The following is a 20,280-nucleotide window of genomic DNA, read 5'->3' on the forward strand; positions in this document are numbered from 1 at the left end:
CCCCCCCCCCCCCCCTGCGTCCTTCCTTTTTCACCTGTAAATGGCCTCCTTGCGGGTAGGGGAAAATTATGCCTCCTCTCTTTATCTTTTCTTTTCTCAACCTTCTTATAATAAAGGCTTTCCACTATTTTGAATATGTGGCATCCTCTATCAAGTTCTCGTACCCCTTTTTGTGTAGAATAATTTTTTTCTTGTCTTTCATTTTCTTTTCCCCGTACTCCTTCCCATAGTAGAGGCATTTTTCTATCTTTGATAGTTTGCATCCCCTATCAATTTTTCAATGCCCCTCTTTATGTAGAAAGAGTAGATATTGTCTTTCTTCTTCTTCTCTTCTACAGTTCTTCTTACATTAGAAGGCCTTCCACTTTCTTGGATAGGTGGCATCCCTGATGGGGGTGTGGGTATGAATCTTAAGGATTGTATGAAAATGTTAGGACTCTATTAATCCTTAAACAATGCTTAGGTTTTCTGTGATATGAAATAAACATCTCCACTTAATATACACAAGTATACGTACCGGTATCAAATAATATAATGATATAGTAGAATATCGATCTCATGAGGAAGTATGCTTACTTGCAATTTACTTGTAATGTTTACTTAAATTACAATAATTATCCTACCATTTTAAATAATGGTTTTGGATATTCAATCACTAAATAAAAGCAGCAAAAAAATACTAGATATAAGATTTGATAAAAATATTTTGGATTCTTAATAATAAAATATATTTTTTTCTATTTAATGTGATTCAAAGCATATGCATCCCTAGATCTCTGTCGAGCTTGTAGTGGTGAAAATGATATATGTTGATCTCCTAAAGTTAAATAATCTCTTTAAGAATTTAGAATTTGTTACCTATTATAAATAGGCATGTAATAGTCTATTTCAATACTCCTGATTGTTCTTGTACTCTTCCGTCAAGGACTCTACATCATATTAAATTTTAACTACAAATATGACCACAATGTACATTAAATTAATATCGGGATAAATATTGAAAACATCTTAAACATTGATTGCCCAAGAGTCTGCAATAATATTAAACATGCATTTTACAATACCAATCCAAAACAAGAATTTTAGCCGGACATGATATAATAATTAAGCAAACTCATTTTTTTTAATACCATGGATGAATCAAAGATACAAGATAAAGATATTACCAAGATGGATCAAAGTGTTTCTTTCACAATCCTTCTCCCTCAACTTACAATGTTGCTTCAAAAAATTCAGACTAAAACTCTCTAATGGATTATATCAAGTACTTTTCTAAACTCTCTTAGTGTCATTCTAAGAGAAATTCAGAGAAGTACTTTAAGTACTGAAATTATACAAGTGATTTAACTCCTCTACAAATATAACCCAATAATTATTTATAAGAAACCACAAATTAGGCAACTGGCCTATGATGCTTAAGAGATTGGCACCGCAATGCCCATAAAATAAATTAATGTCAATGTGCTAATTTTTTTGCTCGATGGCGACGCTTGCTGATGTGGATCAGTTACTTAGAGGATAGCCTCATTGCTTCACTGGCAGATCGTGTCCTTTGGAAGTTACAACATCTATGCTGCGGCACTACTGATTTTAAAATGTGACGGTGTCCGAGTGGTAATTTTGGCGCCAATGTGTAGTTGATTGTGTCACTGTGGTGCTTCAAAATAGTGAACATAGTGGTGCCAAGTTGACAATTTTAATGTTAAGTTGTTGTCAAATAGAGAAGTCTGCGCTGCCATGTCAATATTGTGGCACTCTGATGGTGTCCTTGATGGCATTATGGCATTGATTCATTCAACTCTACGATGCTTGATGATACTAAGAATTTTGTACCTTTTTTATATTTTTCCTACACAAAACAACTAAAATAACATATTTTCATTAAAGCATAATACATAAAATAATACATTATTTACACTTATCAATCCTCTATTAAGCTTCAGTGCTCCTATTTATGTAGAAAAATATTGATGAGAGATCATCTTCTCTCCAAATTACTCATGTAAAAAGAAGATCGACCACCTCCTGCATGAGAGGATAGTCTTAAAAGGTCGGAGTACTAGCACCCTAGAGGAGAATTGGTGATTATCAGTGGACGGGCATAAGTTCAATGATGGTTGATAATCGGGAAGAGATTCGACGATCCTAAATTAATTCGTTAGTACAGGAAGTCAGTTAGTATCCTAATGAAAGTCTAACGGAGATGGTTAGATGATATTTTGAAGTTAACCTTTAGATGATAAGTTGATGGAGATGATTGGAGGGTGTGTTGCTGATGATAGTCAAATGAGAGGATAATGATGCCTGATAGGAGGTAGTAGATGCCCTGATTGAGAGGATCAAACACTGTGTCAACGACAGTAGTCTAACAAAAAATTCAATTAAGTAGAGATATGATGTTCTAGCGATGGCTTGCAAGGAGTTTTGGGACATGATGATTATTTCCTCGAAAAGGTCTGATCGGGCATGTGCTCCTTCTCAATGATTTGTTATAGTGTATAAGAAGATATTGATGAAAGTACTTTATTTGTGAAATTTCCCCCACTTAAAGCAACTTGATTAGAGGGATTTATTTCTTTTACAACTTTTAATTTTGACGGTTCAAATAAATATATATCTTTTGAGGCTTTTAGCCTTATAAGATTTTTAATGAGTGGTGACTATGTCAGTCACTTTCATTCATAAAGTCTTTTTAGTAATGATATTGTCCACTAGCAGATTCTGTTTGAAGCGATCCTATGGGTTCATCTTCTCGGAGTTATGTTAGAGCTTTGCGCGATGTCATTATCTTACATTGAAAAAAATAGAAAATATCCATAATGGATTTTTAACCCTTTTGAGATTATTTTTTTAGAGACTTGCTTGTTGACCTTAAGATAATCAATCAAAGATGTTTGATCTATTTGAGGTTGTTTTTCAGAGCATTGCTCGATAAAGTTAACCTGTGTGGAGAGGTTGAGAGAATTCATCAAGGATATTTGACATATCCAATGTTATTTGTTAGAGCGTTGTTTGATGATGTTAACCTATATGGAAGAGATTGAGAGAATCTACCAAGAATATTTTACCTATTCATGATTATTTATCAGAGCATTGCTCGATGATGTTAACCTATGTGGAAGAAGTTGAAAGAATATGTCAAGGATGTTATACCAATTCGAGATTATTTGTTAGAGCATTACTAGATGATATTAACTTGTATGGAAGACGCCGAGAGAATCCACTAAAGATGTTTGTCCTATCCGAGGTTATTTATTAGAGCATTCCTCGATGATGTTAACATATGTAGAAGAGGCGGAGAGAATCCACCAAGGATATTTGACCTATTCGAGGTTATTTATTAGAATATAGCTCGATTGTGTTAACTTATGTGAAACAGTTTAGATTGAATCCCCCTAAAATTTTTTAACTAGATAAAATGATAACTTTCATAGTTTATTTGTGACCATTGCTATGATCTTGCTTGAAAAAAAAAAAGATAATAATAATAATATGCAAACAAAATCTTATTATATTCAAGAAGACACTACAATGATTCTATGACAAAACTTAAAGATGTGAAGGTTGCATAATAGTCAATTCAAAAAGCATAAAGGCTACATAATAAGTAGTTTTAATAGCGGCTACTGATAACACATGTGAACGCCTGTTGTGGTGCCGAGGTGGAGCTCCTAGGTTCTTTTAAGCCTTATAGCTGACTTGATATTCTGTCTAAAGTTCAAACATCTAAAGATTCTCTATATAAGAAGCTCTTTGGGTGACATCTTCATTCTAAAAATCATAGTTTTTGATACTAATTGTAATAGATGGGTATGGTTGAGCTTATCTAAGATAGCAAGATTATGCAACTTCTTAATTTCCTTGCACTTCTCCAATCCCCACATGAGTTAGAATTTTATTTTTAGATGTGGAACTGAATCGATAACTCCAAAAATTGGCTGCAAAAGTCTCCCAAAGATGGATTTGAATGTCGATTCCGACTCAAAAATAATGAATTGAACTGAGTGAGTAGTCTGCTGAGGGAATTTCCCAAGTGCAATTTGGAGGTTAATTATTCCTTCTATCCGCAAAGGTTTATTATCAAAATCATAAAGTAGTCCTGTGATAGGCTGAAGTTTCTCTTTGGCCAAGCCCATACTAAAAAAATAGAGTAAAATAATACATCCACCGAGCTCCCATTATCAACTAAACTCCTTTTGACATTGCAATACAAGTCGCTAATCTTTGTGTCAATCACCAGTGAATGTTGATAAGAAGGTTTGCTCCCTTCAAAGTTAGAGTCATAAAAAGTAATAGAATGGTCAGCTCGAGACTTTTTAGTTGTCACCTTCTCGTTTACTGTAAATAAGACTTGATGGGATAATAATTATTGGGCCCCAAGCGATGGTTTCAATCTCATCGACCATTTATTTTGCATGAATTGACTAAGGTGGCCCTATCAAATCAATATCTCGATTTCCTGCATGAAATGTTTGCATACTTCATTTGTCTGTCCACTATTATGGTGGAAGTTGAATTATTGCTCTTGATTTCTTTTGTTTGACTGTAAATGATTTGACCACTTAATATTTTCTTCAACTTGGATGGCTATTAGTATATTTATTTGAGATACATTTAGTAGCATATACTTCTTTTCTTGTCTAAGCCCATGTAATGACAGTGGGGGTCAAGGAGGCAACTTATTGCTCCCTTCTTTAGTTGTGATGATGAGTTATCCATCATAGGCACATTTTTATGCTTTCTAGTATTTTGCTCAAATTTCTTCCCATGAGCATTGATGACTTCATCTCCTAATGTCTATGCCTTTACGCGATGAATCAAGTCAGCTTATAAATAAGTTGTCTCGCATAAGTGCAAGTAAAAAGGGTCAGGATGAAGCCCTCCAAGGAAAAATTGGGATCTACCCCTAGAATTTGTGAAGTCTCGATGGAGATATTGAAAGTACTCCTTGAGCGACTCACCTTCAAGCTGATAAATCCCGTACATATGGGATGAATCCTTCATAATTCTTCAATTTGCAATAAATTGTTTGATAAGTAGTTTAGCTAATTTGATGAATTAATGTGGGTATAGTTTTGACTAGAAGTGAGTAGAACCCATATACGAGCTTTCCCTTTGAGGGTAGCTAGACATACTTGATAGAGGAGTGTAGATATAGCTCGTTGGATATGCATAATGATTATATAGTGATCTATATGCTAGCAAGGGTCAGGCGACCCATCATAAGTATCTATGCTCGACAATTTGAAGCCCGTAGGAATAGGGTTTTTAAGGATGTCTTAAGTTAAAAGAGATGATTCTTGAAGATCTTGAGGATGAAGGGATTTCCTTCCACCTCTTAAAGGGAACTCTTCCTGACTAATCATTGCAGTTCATCTTGTAGAGCATTTGTGTGGGATTTCATTAATGCGAGGTTGGACCAATCCCTCGATAGCGATTATAGGAGCATGATTTGTTCGTTCTGCATGAGAGGGATGTGCATAACTTATTGTGTTAACAAGGTCATTTCCTTGATGTGATGGGAGATGAATCCTTAATTGAGGGAGAGGAAGTATTGCTTGAAGATGTTCAGGTTGGATATCTTAAGCTAGTGGCAGATATTGAGGGAGATGAATCTCCTCTTGATGTGCTAGCACTGGTTATTGGGTCGCTCATAGAAGTTAAAGGATTTCATTTTGAGAATGCGATCTTCTAATTAAGGAGGATATTATTGAAGTCCCTTCTCAAGCATTGTCTCTTTAATTGGGAAAGAAAGAAGCAGATATCTAGCGTCCCTGATTCATGGACTGGTATGAGTTAGAACGAGAGGTTCTAATGTTAAGATTGTTATGCGTATTGATCATTGGAAATAATTCAGTTGTGCTTGTAATAGTCGAATTATTTTTTCACAGACAAAGTCAAACTGTTGCGGACTTGGATATTCATGGAGGTGAAGTAAAAGAGTCATTCATCCCAGTGTTGTATGGATATCTAGCACATAATAAAAGAACTTTAAAAATATCATAATTTTTAAATGAAAAACTCAAAAAAATATAAATCCAAAGGGCCACACCCAATTGGAATGATATTAATATTGATTGAATATATTACAAAGATCCATGATCCCTAAACTTGAGGACAATCAGATTACAATAGTCCTAGAAATGGGTTGATCTTTGTGAGAATGCTGATGATTGGGCAGAAGACTGACGGTGGTAGAGTGGAAGTATGACAAATATCGGGCCGAAGTTCGACAATGGTCGGTGGCTGGGCGAAAGGTTGGCGGTAGTAAGTGGCCGGGCAAAAGTTCGGAGATGGTCGGTAGCCGAGCGAAAGTTCGATGACGTTCGGTGGATGGGCGATGGTCGACGAGGAGGAGTCTAACGACAAGTTAGCTCCCAGATTTCTCTTCATCTCTTTTCTTCTTTCTCTTGCTTGTTCTCCCCTTCTATGAAGAATGAGAGTTCTATTTATAGTTTTCTGGGAGTGTTATAGCTAGTAAATAGAGAGAATATCAACGACATGTTGGGAGTGTTTTTGATTGGTGGCCAATATCTATTCTCGATCATAGTTTGTTTATCAAGCATTTGATTTTCTTAGTAATGTCAGAATTCTGTGATCTTAGACTCGTGCGATTTGTCTCGTCAAGCCGCTCGATTTGAAAACAAGAATGTCATATTTGAATATCATTTGGTTATTCAATTTATGCTTTGAACATTCTAATGTGAGTTGGGCTCTTTATTTGGACCGCAGATTGGATCGAATTTGGTGTCATTGGGTTCATCTTCTTGATGGGATGTTCTATTTGGTTATACGTTTACGGAAATCATAGTTTGGATGGCTCCGGATGTAATCTCGAATGTTTTCAATTTGAATTTACCTCGAAATTAGCGCTCATCAAGATAATTTTTTAATGATATATCAATAGTAGAAAGAGGTAAAAGAGAATAAGTGTGGAAGAGAAAAAATGAGAGATTTTAATTTTATTTTTTTTTTAATCTAAATGCTTCAAAAGGACTTCCTCCTAGAAATTGGCTTATGATCCTTCATTTATAAAATTATGAGGTTTCTAAAAAAGATATATAATGTAAAATATTCATTTACATATGATTTATAGCCTAAAAAGTATATAGTCAAGAAAATATAAAAAAAAATATTTGATCAATTAACATCTGAATAATTAGTAGTTCATGGCCAAAAAGTGATCCTGATGATATGGCATGTCGAGTGATAATTGATGAGTGATGAGTTAGGAATGACGTGTAGGCCTTCAAGTGACAAGAGTTAAGTGCGAGTGAGTCTAACTAGAGCTGAGTGACAAGTGGCCTCATCATGTGATGAGTGGTAAATGCGTAGTGGTCCTGCTAAGTGAGTAAGTGACTATTGGAAAGTAAGTCCATTGAATGAAGATTGACAAGTGGGCCCACTGAATGATGAGTTGAGTGAATAGGATTACTCTTTTAGAGATTTGAGATTATTTCCTTTCAGATTTTTCGGACCTAAATTGAAAAAAAAAAAAGGAATTCTTCATTAAGCACATACTATGAGTCTACTTGAGAGACTTTTCTCCCATGTATTTTGTCTACTCGGGGGTCTTAGCTCTAATATATGGGGTAGACATAGCTTTTAAGCTTAACTAGCTTGACTTTAAGTTGAGACCACTTTGATCACTAAACTCAAATTAATCTAGTTTATAATTTCCCGAGTGTTCTCCTAAACAAATTTCTCCAATGATGATCTAAGTCATCTATGCATATTTTACTTGAAGTTTGTTAAAAAGTTGATTATTGTGCTTCTATATTAGAATTGCTTTGAATTTTTCTCATATGTGATGATCTACAAAACTAGTTCACCTGATTCTATTGAGTTTTTCAACTCTTTTTTTATGCCTTCAATTCTTAGATAAGTTGAATTCTCCTATGAAATCTTCAACAATTTTTTAGTTAAACCCTACTTTGGCATCTTTAATTGTTAAGTGAGTTGAATATGAGCCTCACTATTAGGCCTAATGTGCCCTTGATGAATTCCAAAGGCGAGTTTCCCACATATTTGCAAACCCCACCACTTCATTATTAGTCCTTAGTATTAGTCGATGCTTACCGCACTTTTCAGGATATTAAATCCAATTTTGTTCAAGTGAAACATCAGAATATTATTTCTAAGACTTATCAGGCTCATGCCATAACAACAGATGGAAAGAAAAAGAGAGGATTGAAGAAAAGAAGAGATATTCAAAGGATTTTATTATTAAATCCAGTTGCTCCAAAACGGCTTTCTCTTTCTCTAAAATATTCCTTTGGCCATATGTTTATAAGATTTTTGTGTCACATGAAAAGTTATATTAAAAAAATATATATTTATTTATATAAGGCATGCATGCAGTCCAAGTATTATATAGATAAGAAAATATAAAAATATGCATGAATAATTAACACGTGATGAGTGACTAGTTGGGCATTGCAGCGTAAGCCTAATAAATTAACCTATTAAGTGATGAGTCATACCATTGAGTGATGACTGATGAGTGATGACTGATGAGTGGTGAGTAGGCTCGTCAAATAACGAGTAGTTAATGGACCCTTTGAGTGGCAAGTGGGTCCGTCAAGTGATGAGTAATGAGTGGTGAGTAGAATTCGGAATCTAACTACTTTGCTATGAATCTAATGAGTTCAAAGCAATTAAATAATTTTATTTCAAAAAAATTCAAGCATTTGATATATTTTGCATTTCATGAGCTCAAGTTCATAAAATAATAAAAATTGAAATTACTTGAGCTAATTCTTAATTTATTTTAGGTTAGAGAGAAGTCAAGTAATATAATAAGTTAATTTAGAGTTAAGCCAAATATTTTTAATCAAAATGTAAATCATATGATAAAATTATTTAAAACTCTTACAAATGTTGATTAAATAAGACAGCATCCGGACTCCAATCAAAATAGGCAACGTCGCGTAGACATAGATTACATTTTGTACACAGCCTGTGTACAAATTAATTATACATAGGTTGTGTATAGGCGACATGGACTATTTTGATTGGAGCCCAAACGTAAGCTACATCCGGAATCGGGATGTAATAATTTCTCCTATTTGGGATAACTTTCTCGCCGCTTTGCTTTTCAGATAACAAGCATAATTTTGTTTGATTAATATTTTCTTACTAGTTTTTCATTATTTTTCAAAATCTCTCTGGTTGAGAGCTACTTTTTACAAACTTGACTAGTTAAGTTACTTCTCTATATCAACTTCTCAATTAAGTCTATAAAAAGTTACAGTCATCCCAAACAAATCCTAATTCTCCCAATAAAATCTTCATTTAATGCAAAATCATAGATCCCACATTTAAATATTTATCATTTATTTATTGATTCACATTTCAACTCTCTATATCTCGTCTTTGCCATCGAAACGAAAGAAACCATATAATTTTTTTTAATCAGTATAACATACAGCTGAAATATGTATTGATATTTGCTCTCTTCTTCGCTTCTTACTCTAAAATGTCTCAATAAAATTTATGTCCTATTATTGATTATAACCTTGTGCAATGAGACTGATTTTATACCGAAAAATAGAGCCATTTGAGTAAAATTTTGTTCTAAAAATTCCCTAGCAATCATGAACATTTTGGAATGGATTTGAAGGAACAAGATCCTAAGTTCCTTGAGCTTGCAAGGCATTAAATTCTTCTTGCATAGCCATTTGCCAAAGTTTATCTTTTTGACATGCAATAAGTAGCAAGTTGAATCAGATTGTGTGATTAAGCTGTGGCATAAGCTGAGGGGAATGCATGGTTTCAGGCTTCAGTCAAATTGTTTTGAAAGAATTCATTACAAGCTGTGGTGGGAATGTTGGCATGGATATTTGGAGCTGGAATCCTTGTAGAGGTGGGATTAGGAGAAGAAGTAGTGACAAAACAGGGTGAAGGAATGTCTAATGGAAATATGTCTATGGTCTAGAAGAAAAATTTTATATGTGCTTATAAGCCCAACTCAATAGAAAAATGTTGGTTGAATAAGATTCAAAGGCGGTCTATAAAATTAAAATTTACCCACCAATGAATGTGTAAAAAGATGAAACAAATTATTTAGGTTTGTTTGAGACGGCTTTCTTGATGTTTTTTAAGCATCTTTTTGGTACTAAAGTTTTATTTTGTGTACTAAAAAGTTGTTTTAAGAGACAACAAGAAAGCAGTCTCAACCGAAACCTTAATATCTTCATAGTTATACAAAACGATTGTCTTGCCATATAAAAGGGTAGGTTAATCAAGTAAAGAAGTAAATGGGGTTAATAAATTATCATAATACATATTTAAGCAAAATTGGCTCACACAATTAAACAACTTTCCTCATCAATTATGCCAATTTTTTTAATAGCTTCCAAAGAAGCGCGCAAACATTTTTTTATTATAAAGTTCAAATATATAGTTAGAAGTAATAGCTCGATTCTTCAATTTACTAATCTGAATAGGTTCAATTAGCACAGAACTTACTGTCTCTTTCATGATATGATCTGAATTTGTATATAAGTCTTTGCCAAGGTAGATAAACTCATTAAATCGTGCAAGGTTATGATAGGCCAAATCAAAGACAACGGCAACTTGTTTAGTGAGACAAGTTCTTTGTTTACACTTTTCCAAGCCTCATTTGCATGACATCTCTAATAGCTTCCTGCATGCTTCTTCTTTAGAGCATTAATGTTCCATGACGTAGCACTGAACAGCTGAAGCGACATCATTTATCTTTTGTTCGAGCTGAAACAAAATTGCATTCGTAATATTAGGTGGATATTCTCATATAAATTTATTGAAATGATGATGTCATAATTTGCAATTTTATTACCTCATAAGAGACAACATCGTTCATTAACCTACCAATTAACAAGAAGCTTTAATGATCTCTGGGAAGCTGGTAAGACAATCAAAGACATCTTTAGGGATGACCTCCTCCATGCCAATATAGGATGCACATGTGAGAAAGAGTAGCCGACAATAATAAGTGTGACACTGAAGTGTTCTTCAAGCTTCGGCACATAAGACATATTAGCCCATATTGCTTCCTGAAGATATGCTTTTGCTACTCTCTTCAACTATATTTATTGGAATTTTGGAAAAAAAAAATGATTAAAAATCATAAAAGGAATATTTATTGCTACTGTCGGCATTGTTATCCTTCAATTCAAAATACCTAGCTTTTATTGAAATTCCCTTTTTTTCAAGAAAAATAAGCATGAATGCTTAGCTGAAATTATCTCAAGACAACATCATCCTTTGTTTTCCATGAGAGATTTAAACTATATATTTGAAGCAAGTTTTGTTCAGATTGCACATCAATTGTGTAAATTACCTCATCTTTAAGATATTGCAAGCGAAAAGAATACTGCTGTGGGGAAAGCTCAACTTCTATGTCCTTGAAGGTTTCTAGAATGGAGAGGAACCAATGTTGCATGTACTCTGGTAATTTACATACACATTCAGCTTCCCATCTGCAAGAATGAGAGAGCATGCAATCAAAATAGAAGAAATAATTTTTTTAAGATAAGAAATGCACACTCATATTTGTAGCATGTCCCCATCAACATTTAAAACTTGGTTAAGATATTCTTAATTTTTTCTAAAAAAACTTTCAACAATTTTAGATGTTAGTATAATGTAATATTTGAGCCAGAGAATCATTTTACCTTTGTATTGCATTAGTGAGCAGATGAAGCTCTTCCAATGTTCCATAAACATCATATATATCATCAAGAATGGAAATTTTTGCTATGCACTTTGTCATCATGAATCTAGCATGCGAATAACATGGCTCAAAATATACCGCAAGCACCGAAAAATAGAACTCTATTAATTGATCACGGGAGGATGTTAGTCTCTTTGACAATCCTAAGTTTTTCCACCCTCTGAATTAAAATATTATGTTATTTAAAACACCTAAATGATATATTTAATTTTGTGTTGTGAAATTGGGTGATATAGTTATGAACAAACTGACATGGATATTTTTTTAGCTTCTTCTTAATGCATAGCTTGCAAATAACTGAAATCCATTTTTGCAAATTCCAAAAGAACTTCATTGAAGTTGGTATCATGTTCATATATTGAAATGTAATTTTGGGTCTTTATTCTATCCGTTCTTTTGTATAGTGATATTTCTATAGAATTTGACATCATCAAAGCAAAATGTGCTCCAATTCGTCTTTCATTTGCATGAGATGAGTCTTAGAAAAACTAATGGCTTTTTCATGTATCTCTTCAGTAGGCATTGCAAGATGTGCAGAGTCATATAAGCTCAACAAAGCCTTTGCATTAGAGCTAAAGCTAGCATTCCTTGAAGTCTCCCTTCTCATCCAAAAACTTGCTAAAGACATCTTAAGCATTAAAAAATTTATAAATACATGTTTATGCTGATTTTTTTTCTTTAAAAAAAAATAAATAAAAATTTACATGCATGAATATGATATCTTTGTTGCCTTAATAATCTAAATCGAAGAGCAACTGTGTATAGATCATTGTCATCAGTAGTAGTCTTGAATAAAAAGCATAAGGACTCATCGATTTCCTTTTCAAAATGATAGCCCACTACAAGACGTTGGATTGTGTCAATCAACTCCATAATTTGCAGAGAGTCTATTGTGTCGGTGAACATTTGGATTATTTCATCCTTGAGCTCCTCCATCCTAGATTTTAGTGATGCCTTTCATGTTTATGTAAATGAGAATGATCAGTTACACATAGAAAACACATTATGTTAATCCCAAACATTTGGAGTCTAAATCTATTGTGTCGGTGAACATTTGGATTATTTCATCCTTGAGAGGACCTCCATCCTAGATTTTAGTGATGCCTTTCATGTTTATGTAAATGAAAATGATCAGTTACACATAGAAAACACATTATGTTAATCCCAAACATTTGGAGTCTAAATATATGACATTGAAGAACATGCAGGAATATTTGTATGTGTTGTTGTTAACTTTCTTGACCTAATCAGAGTTGGAAATAGCTATTCATTTATGAACGTGAATATAAAATGTTTGGTTGACTTTAGAGCTTTAGAACGCAAAGAAACCTGCCGGCCACCTCTCCAAATTTTGAAGTCAAAGTGAGCCTATTTGGAGGCTTATATATATATATAGTTACTGAGTGAGACAAATCTTTGTTACAACAGCCAAATAAACATACAGGCCTAATAATTTTTTTAATGAAATGTTCAACAATATGAGAAGAAGGAATCTGACACATAATTACATGATTGGGAGCTCGAATACGAGCGATTAAGGTTTCATTTGGGATAATTTCGTTACTGTTTTTCAAAGCAGTTTTTAAGTATAAAAATTTATAGCTCAAAATATTTTTGTACTATAAATCTGATTTAAAAAACAGTAAGAAAGTTGTCTCAAATGATGCCTATATAAGTCAAGGCCAATTCAAAAATGATTTGGATGTTAATGTTGCAGTTATCACTATTGTATAGTTGAGATTTAGGTTTTATTTGAAACGATTTTTTTATTGCTTCTTAAAAAAGTCGTCCCAAACAAAGTCTTAACTTTTCTAGAATTTATTACTTATAGATGACAATTTTATTTAAAATATACTAATTTTGTTTTCACTCATTTTAAGTGCGTAAAGAAAAACCAAGTTCTTAAATACATTTTGTTTTCATTCATTTTAAGCCAAAAAAATTAAACTGTAGATTGAAAACAAAATTACAACTTTCTAAATTTCATGGAGCTTTTTAATATAATCAAAGTCATCTTTTCTAATAACAAGCTAGAAAGAGAAAAAAACTTTAACGAAATTTGAATATTTGATCATATATTATAACAACTTGAAAGATAAAGAGAAAACAGAAATACCAGCTTTGTGGGCGGAATAGAACTATTATAAGAGAGAAAGTAATGGCCCCAAACGCTTGGGTGATAATCTGCACTACAGCGAACAGACTCAAAGGAAGGAGGAAGAGAAGATTGATGAGTCTCCATTTATCTTCTGCAAGATAATAAATGAAAACAAGATGAAAATGTTTCGTTGAAGATATTCCAGATTTTGTGCCATTTATAGAATTCCTTAATTATGGCAAGCCTTCAATATAGAAAATATTATTTAATAATTTGGTGCGGCATTAGCTTGAATCATCAAAGTGAGAGTTTAGCTTTTTTGCATTGAACATATGGCTTCTGCTTTTATTAATCCTTTGTTTAGTTTTTTGTACTAGGCGTCTTGGTTGAATTTAGCAGATGAAATGGTCTTATCATACTTGCTTTTGTTTGTATGAAAGCAGCTACTGTATCCAGCAATTGGGATATACCAGTATTCAATGCAAATGGTGTTCTTCTCTTATTTGTTTGTTTTCTGCTACTTCTATTGTCTTAACAACAGCTGTAGTTAGCTAAGCTCTTCAAGTATTTTATCATGGTATCAGAGTCATTTGCTTCTTTGAAATTATTGTGGCCGTTAATCACCCCCCGCTTCTCATGCTCATTTAACACCTGATCTCCACTCTCTACAAATGTTGTTCTTCTCTTATTTGTTAGTTTTCTGCTAATATAACCATTTGAGTAAAATTTTGTTCTAAAAATTCACTAGCAATCATGAACATTTTGGAATGGATTTTAAGGAACAAGAGCCTAAGTTCCTTGAGCTTGCAAGGCATTAAATTCTTCTTGCATAGCCATTTGCCAAAGTTTATCTTTTTGACATGCAATGAGTAGCAAGTTGGATCAGATCGTGTGATTAAGCTGTGGCATAAGCTGAGGGAAATGCATGGTTTCAGATTTCTATCAAACTGTTTTGAAAGAATTCATTACAAGGTGTGGTGGGAATGTTGGCTTGGATATTTGGAGGTGGAATTAGTATTAAAATTTTTAATTAATGTACTAAAAAGTTGATTTAAGAAGAAGCAACAAGAAAGCATTCCCAAACGAAGCCTTAATCTCTTCATAGTTATACAAATTGATTTGCTTGCCATATAAAAGGGTAGGTTAATCAAATAAAGAAGTAAATGGGTTAACAAATTATCATTAAGCACATTATAAAATGACCTTAATGGAGTTTAAAATGATTGATGGGGCCACCATTTTGTGAACCATAGTGGGTGACGTCTAGAGAAACCTCTTGTTGAACAATCAAAATTACAAAAAGGTTGTCAAAGAAGGGTAAAATCAGGTTTACATGCCAATCCAAACCCGATCCATTTAATAAACGGGGTCAGAATTCTTGATCGGAACCATACTTGCTTATTAAATGGGTCAATGCGAATCCGGATTTTTCATATTGAATTCACTAATTAGGTCATTTTTTGACTCTCCTAGTACACCGAAAGCAATGTTTTTCACCAAAAGTTAATATACTTGTGGTACATATGTTAATCTCCCTTTTTTGTATTCATTGCAAGCAAATTTCTCGAAGGAGCTACCATTGTTGTTTATATATATATATATATATATATATATATATGAAGAATGGCAAATTATACAAGACTAACTCATTATATTTATGCATTTAAATTATAATAATACATATTTAAGCAAAATTGGCTCACACAATTAAACAACTTTTCTCATCAATTATGCCAATTTTTTTAATAGCTTCCAAAGAAGCACACAAACATTTTTTTATTATAAAGTTCTTATATATAGTTAGAAGTAATAGCTCAATCCTTCAACTTACTAATTTGAACAGGTTCAATTAGCACAGCACTTATTGTCTCTTTCATGATGTGATCTGAATTTGTATAGAAGTCTTTGCCGAGGTAGATAAACTCATTAAATCGTGCAAGGTTAATGATAGGCCAAATCAAAGACAACGGCAACTTGTTTAGTGAGACAAATTCTTTGTTTATACTTTTCCAAGCATCATTTGACATCTCTAATAGCTTCCGGCATGCTTCTTCTTTAGAGCATTCATGTTCCATGACATAGCACTGAACAGCTGAAGCGACATCATTTATCTTTTGTTCGAGCTGAAACACAATTGCATTCGTAATATTAGGTGGATATTCTCATATAAATTTATTGAAATGATGATGTCGTAATTTGCAATTTTATTACCTCATAAGAGACAACATCGTTCATTAGCCTGCCAATTATACAAGAAGCTTTAATTATCTCTGGGAAGCTTGTAACCCAATCAAAGACCTCTTTAGGGATGATCTCCTCCATGCCAATATAGGATGCACATGTGAGAAAAGAGTAGCCAGCAGTAATAAGTGTGACACGGAAGTGTTCTTCAAGCTCCGGCACATAAGACTTATTAGCCCATATTGCTTCCTGAAGATATGCTTTTGCTACTCTCTTCAACTATATTTATAAGAATATTGAAAAAAAAAAAAGATTAAAAACAATAAAATGAATATTTATTACTACTATCATAATTGTTATCCTTCAATCCAAAATAGATAGCTTGCCTCTTTATAGAAATATCCTACTTTTCAAGAAAAATTAGCACGAATGTTTAGCTAAAATTATCTCAAGACAACATCATCCTTTGTTTTCCATGAGAAATTTAAACTATATATTTGAAGCAAGTTTTGTTCACATTGAAAATCAATTATCTAAAATACCTCATCTTTAAGATATTGCAAGCGAAAAGAATTCTGCTCTGGGGCAAGCTCAACCTCCATGTCCTTGAAGGTTTCAAGAATGGAGAGGAACCAATATTGCATGTACTCTGGTAATTTACCTACACATTCAGCTTCCCATCTGCAAGAATGAGAGAGCATGCAATCAAAATAGAAGAAATAAATTTTTTAAGATAAGAAATGCACACACATATTTGTAACATGCCCCTATCAACATTTGAAATATTGTTAATATATTCTTAAAGTTTTCTAAAAGCTTCTGAAGAATTTTAGATGTTGGTAGAATGTATTATTTGAGCCAGAGAATCATTTTACCTTTGTATTGCATTAGTGAGCAAATGAAGCTCCTCCAATGTTCCATAAACATCATATATATCATCAAGAATGGACATTTGTGTTATGCACTTTGTCATCATGAATCTAGCACGCGAATAACATGGCTCAAAATATACCGAAAGCACCCAAAAATAGCACTCTACTAATCGATCACGAGAGAATGGTAGTCTCTTTGACAAACCTAAGTTTTTCCACCACCTGAATTAAAATATTATGTTAAGAAATCAAAACACCTAAATGATATATTTAATTTTGTGCTGTGAAATTGGGTGATATAGTTATGAACAAACTGACATGGATAATTTTTGAGCTTCTTCTTGATGCAGAGCTTGCAAATAAGTAAAATCCATTTTTGCAAATTCCAAAAGAACTTCATTGAAGTTGGTATCTTGTTCATATATTGAAATGTAATTTCTGGTCTTTATCCTGTCAGTTCTTTTGTAAAGAGGTATTTCTATAGAATTTGACACCATCAAAGCAAAATGTGGCTCCAACTCATCTTTTATTTGCATGAGATGAGTCTTAGAAAAATTAATGGCTTTTTCAAGTATCTCTTCAGCAGGCATTGCAAGTTGTGCAGATTCATATAAGCTCAACAAAGCCTTTGCATTAGAGCTAAAGCATTCCTTGAAGTCTCCCTTCTCATCCAAAAACTTGTTAAAGACATCTGAAACATTAAAAAAAAAAAATTATAAATACATGTTTATGCTGATTTTTTTTCTTTTTAAATAATAATGAAAATTTTACCTGCAGAAATATGATATCTTTGTTGCCTTAATAATCTAAATCGAAGAGCAACTGTGTATAGATCATTGTCATCACTAGTAGTCTTGAATAGAACGCATAATCCCTTATCGATTTCCTTTTCAAAATGATAGCCCACTCCAAGACGTTGGATGGTGTCAATCAACTCCATAATTTGCAGAGAATCTATTGTGTCGGTGAACATTTGGATTATCTCATCCTTGAGCTCCTCCATCCTAGGTTTTAGTGATGCCTTACACATGAAAATCACATTATTTTAATCACAAACATTTGGAGTCTAAATATATAACATTGAAGAACATATAGGAAAATTTGTATTTGTGCTTTTGTTAACTTTCTTGACCTAATCAGAGTTGCAAATAGCTATTCATTTATGAACGTGAATATAAAATGTTTGTTTGACTGTGGAGCTTTAGAACACAAAGAAATCGGCCGGCTAGCTCTACAAATTTTGAAGTCTAAGGGAGCCTATTAGGAGGCTTTCAATGATACAGACAAAGTCGTCCTTATATATATTGTTACGGAGTGAGACAAATCTTTGTTACAACAGTCAAATAAAAATACAGTCCTAATAATTTTTTTAATGAAATGTTCAACAATGTGAGAAGCAGGAATCTGACACATAATTACATGATTGGGGTTTGAATATGAGCGACTAAGGCTTCGTTTGGGACTGTTTTTTTATTGTTTGTTAAAGCAGCTTCTTAGTATAAAAATTAAATTTTTTGTGCTAGAAAGCTGCTTTAAGAAGCAAAAAGAAAGCAGTCCCAAACGAAGCTTACTTATTGTTTTTTAAAGTAATTTTTTTAGTATAAAAATTTATAGCTCAAAAAATTTTTGTACTAAAAAACTGTTTTAAAAATAGTAAGAAAATTATCCCAAATGATGTCTAAGTCAAGGCCAATTCATAAATGATTTGGATGTTAATGTTGCGGTTATCACTATCTTATAGTTGAGATTTAGGCTTCGTTTGAGATGACTTTTTTAAAATTTTTGTTCTAAAATTCGGTTTCAAGAAGCAATATTAAAAAGTAGTCTCAAACAAAGCCTTAATTAATTTTTCTAGAATTTATCTAAATATATATTTATTACTTATATATGAAAATTTTATTTAAAATATACTATTTTTGTTTTCACTCATTTTAAGTGTGTTTAATTTTAAGCTAAAAAAATTAATTTGTAGATTGAAAAAAAAATTCTAACTTTCTAAATTTCATGGAGCTTTTTAATATAATCAATGTCATCTTTTCTAATAACAAGCTAGAAAGAGAAAAAAGTTTTACAAAATTTGAATATTTGATCATATATTATAACAACTTGAAAGATAAAGAGAAAACAGAAATACCAGCTTTGTGGGCGGAATAGAACTATTATAAGAGAGAAAGTAATCGCCCCAAACGCTTGGGTGATAGTCTGCACTACAGCGAACAGATTCAAAGGAAGGAGGAAGAGAAGATTGGAGAGTCTCCATTTATCTTCTGCAAGATAAGAGATGAAAATGTTTCGTTGAAGAGATTCCAGATTTGGTGCTATTTATAGAATTTCTTAAGGCAATCCTTCAATATAGAAAATAAGAAAATATTATTTAATGATTTGGCCCGGCATTAGCTCGAATCATCAAAGTGAGAGTTTAGCATGCACTCTTGTCTTCTTTTTTGCATTGAACATATGGCACATTCTACAAATTTTATGCTTTTATTAATCGGTTTTTTTGTTTTGTTTTTTGTAGTATGCGTCTTGGTTGAATTTAGCAGATGAAATGGTCTTATCATAGTTGCTTTTGTTTGTATGAAAGCAGCTACTGTTTCCAGCAATTGGGATATGCCAGTATTCAATGCAAATGGTGTTCTTCTCTTATCTGTTAGTTTCCTGCTACTTCTATTCTCTTAACAACAGCTGTACGTAGTTAGCTAAGCTCTTCAAGTATTTTATCATGGTATCATGATAACTGTCACGACAAGACCCGATATGAGCTAATACTACATAGGTTATACCATGTTTGATCATGTTAAAAACTAGAAATTTGCCCTAAGATCTAGTTCTAGCTCGAGAAGCGAAGAGAAACTAACTTCCAATTTATACACAACATAGAGCTACTATTGAATATAATATAAAGTTGAAGACTAAATCTCAAAGATGATTTTGCTATACATCATCCAAAAATACATATACAATCAGAGGTCTATTTATAACAGCGTTCGACAATAAAAAATATAGCAAAAATAAAAGTCAAGCTTGCAAAACTGAACCAGGCAAAATGCATACCTACAACTCAGATCAGAGCCTGATATCAAAACTACTAAGCTTACTCTTTATCTTTTTAAGGCTTGAAAATGGAAGCAAAAGAAAGAGTGAGCTAACTCAGCTCAGTAGGTTATCATAGCCTAAAAAAGAATCAATAACCCCAACCAAAAAAGCTAAAAATACTAAAATACTGTGTGAAAAGCTAAAACTTAAACATATATGGATACTAAATGCATTTAAATTAATAACTACTGAAACTTATTGAAATATAAAAAATATATTTCATACTAATTATTAAAATGACTCTCATGCCACTATTTCTAGTATATACAAACAAACAATAGAATTTCTTCTCGTCGCCAACATAATTTCTTCTCACT

At 32.8% G+C, this 20,280-nt stretch overlaps 1 protein-coding gene and 1 pseudogene across 1 annotated transcript; both read right to left on the reverse strand.

Annotated features, from left to right (window-relative positions):
* Window positions 1-10,347: 10,347 nt before the first annotated feature.
* On the reverse strand, window positions 10,348-13,958 carry LOC110110318 (annotated as a pseudogene).
* A 1,670-nt stretch (window positions 13,959-15,628) lies between these two features.
* LOC110110317 (alpha-humulene synthase-like) lies at window positions 15,629-19,127 on the reverse strand. Its single transcript, XM_020841730.2, has 7 exons — window positions 19,002-19,127; window positions 17,639-17,888; window positions 17,186-17,558; window positions 16,871-17,089; window positions 16,538-16,676; window positions 16,026-16,274; window positions 15,629-15,937 (listed from the first exon to the last, which is right to left on the reverse strand). Exons 1-7 carry the CDS (start codon window positions 19,125-19,127, stop codon window positions 15,629-15,631), a joined length of 1,665 nt encoding a protein of 554 aa, XP_020697389.1.
* Between the last annotated feature and the right edge of the window lie 1,153 nt (window positions 19,128-20,280).

The sequence above is a fragment of the Dendrobium catenatum genome, unplaced genomic scaffold (genome assembly GCF_001605985.2).
Source record: "Dendrobium catenatum unplaced genomic scaffold, ASM160598v2 fragScaff_scaffold_636, whole genome shotgun sequence".
NCBI classification, from domain to species: Eukaryota; Viridiplantae; Streptophyta; class Magnoliopsida; order Asparagales; family Orchidaceae; genus Dendrobium; species Dendrobium catenatum.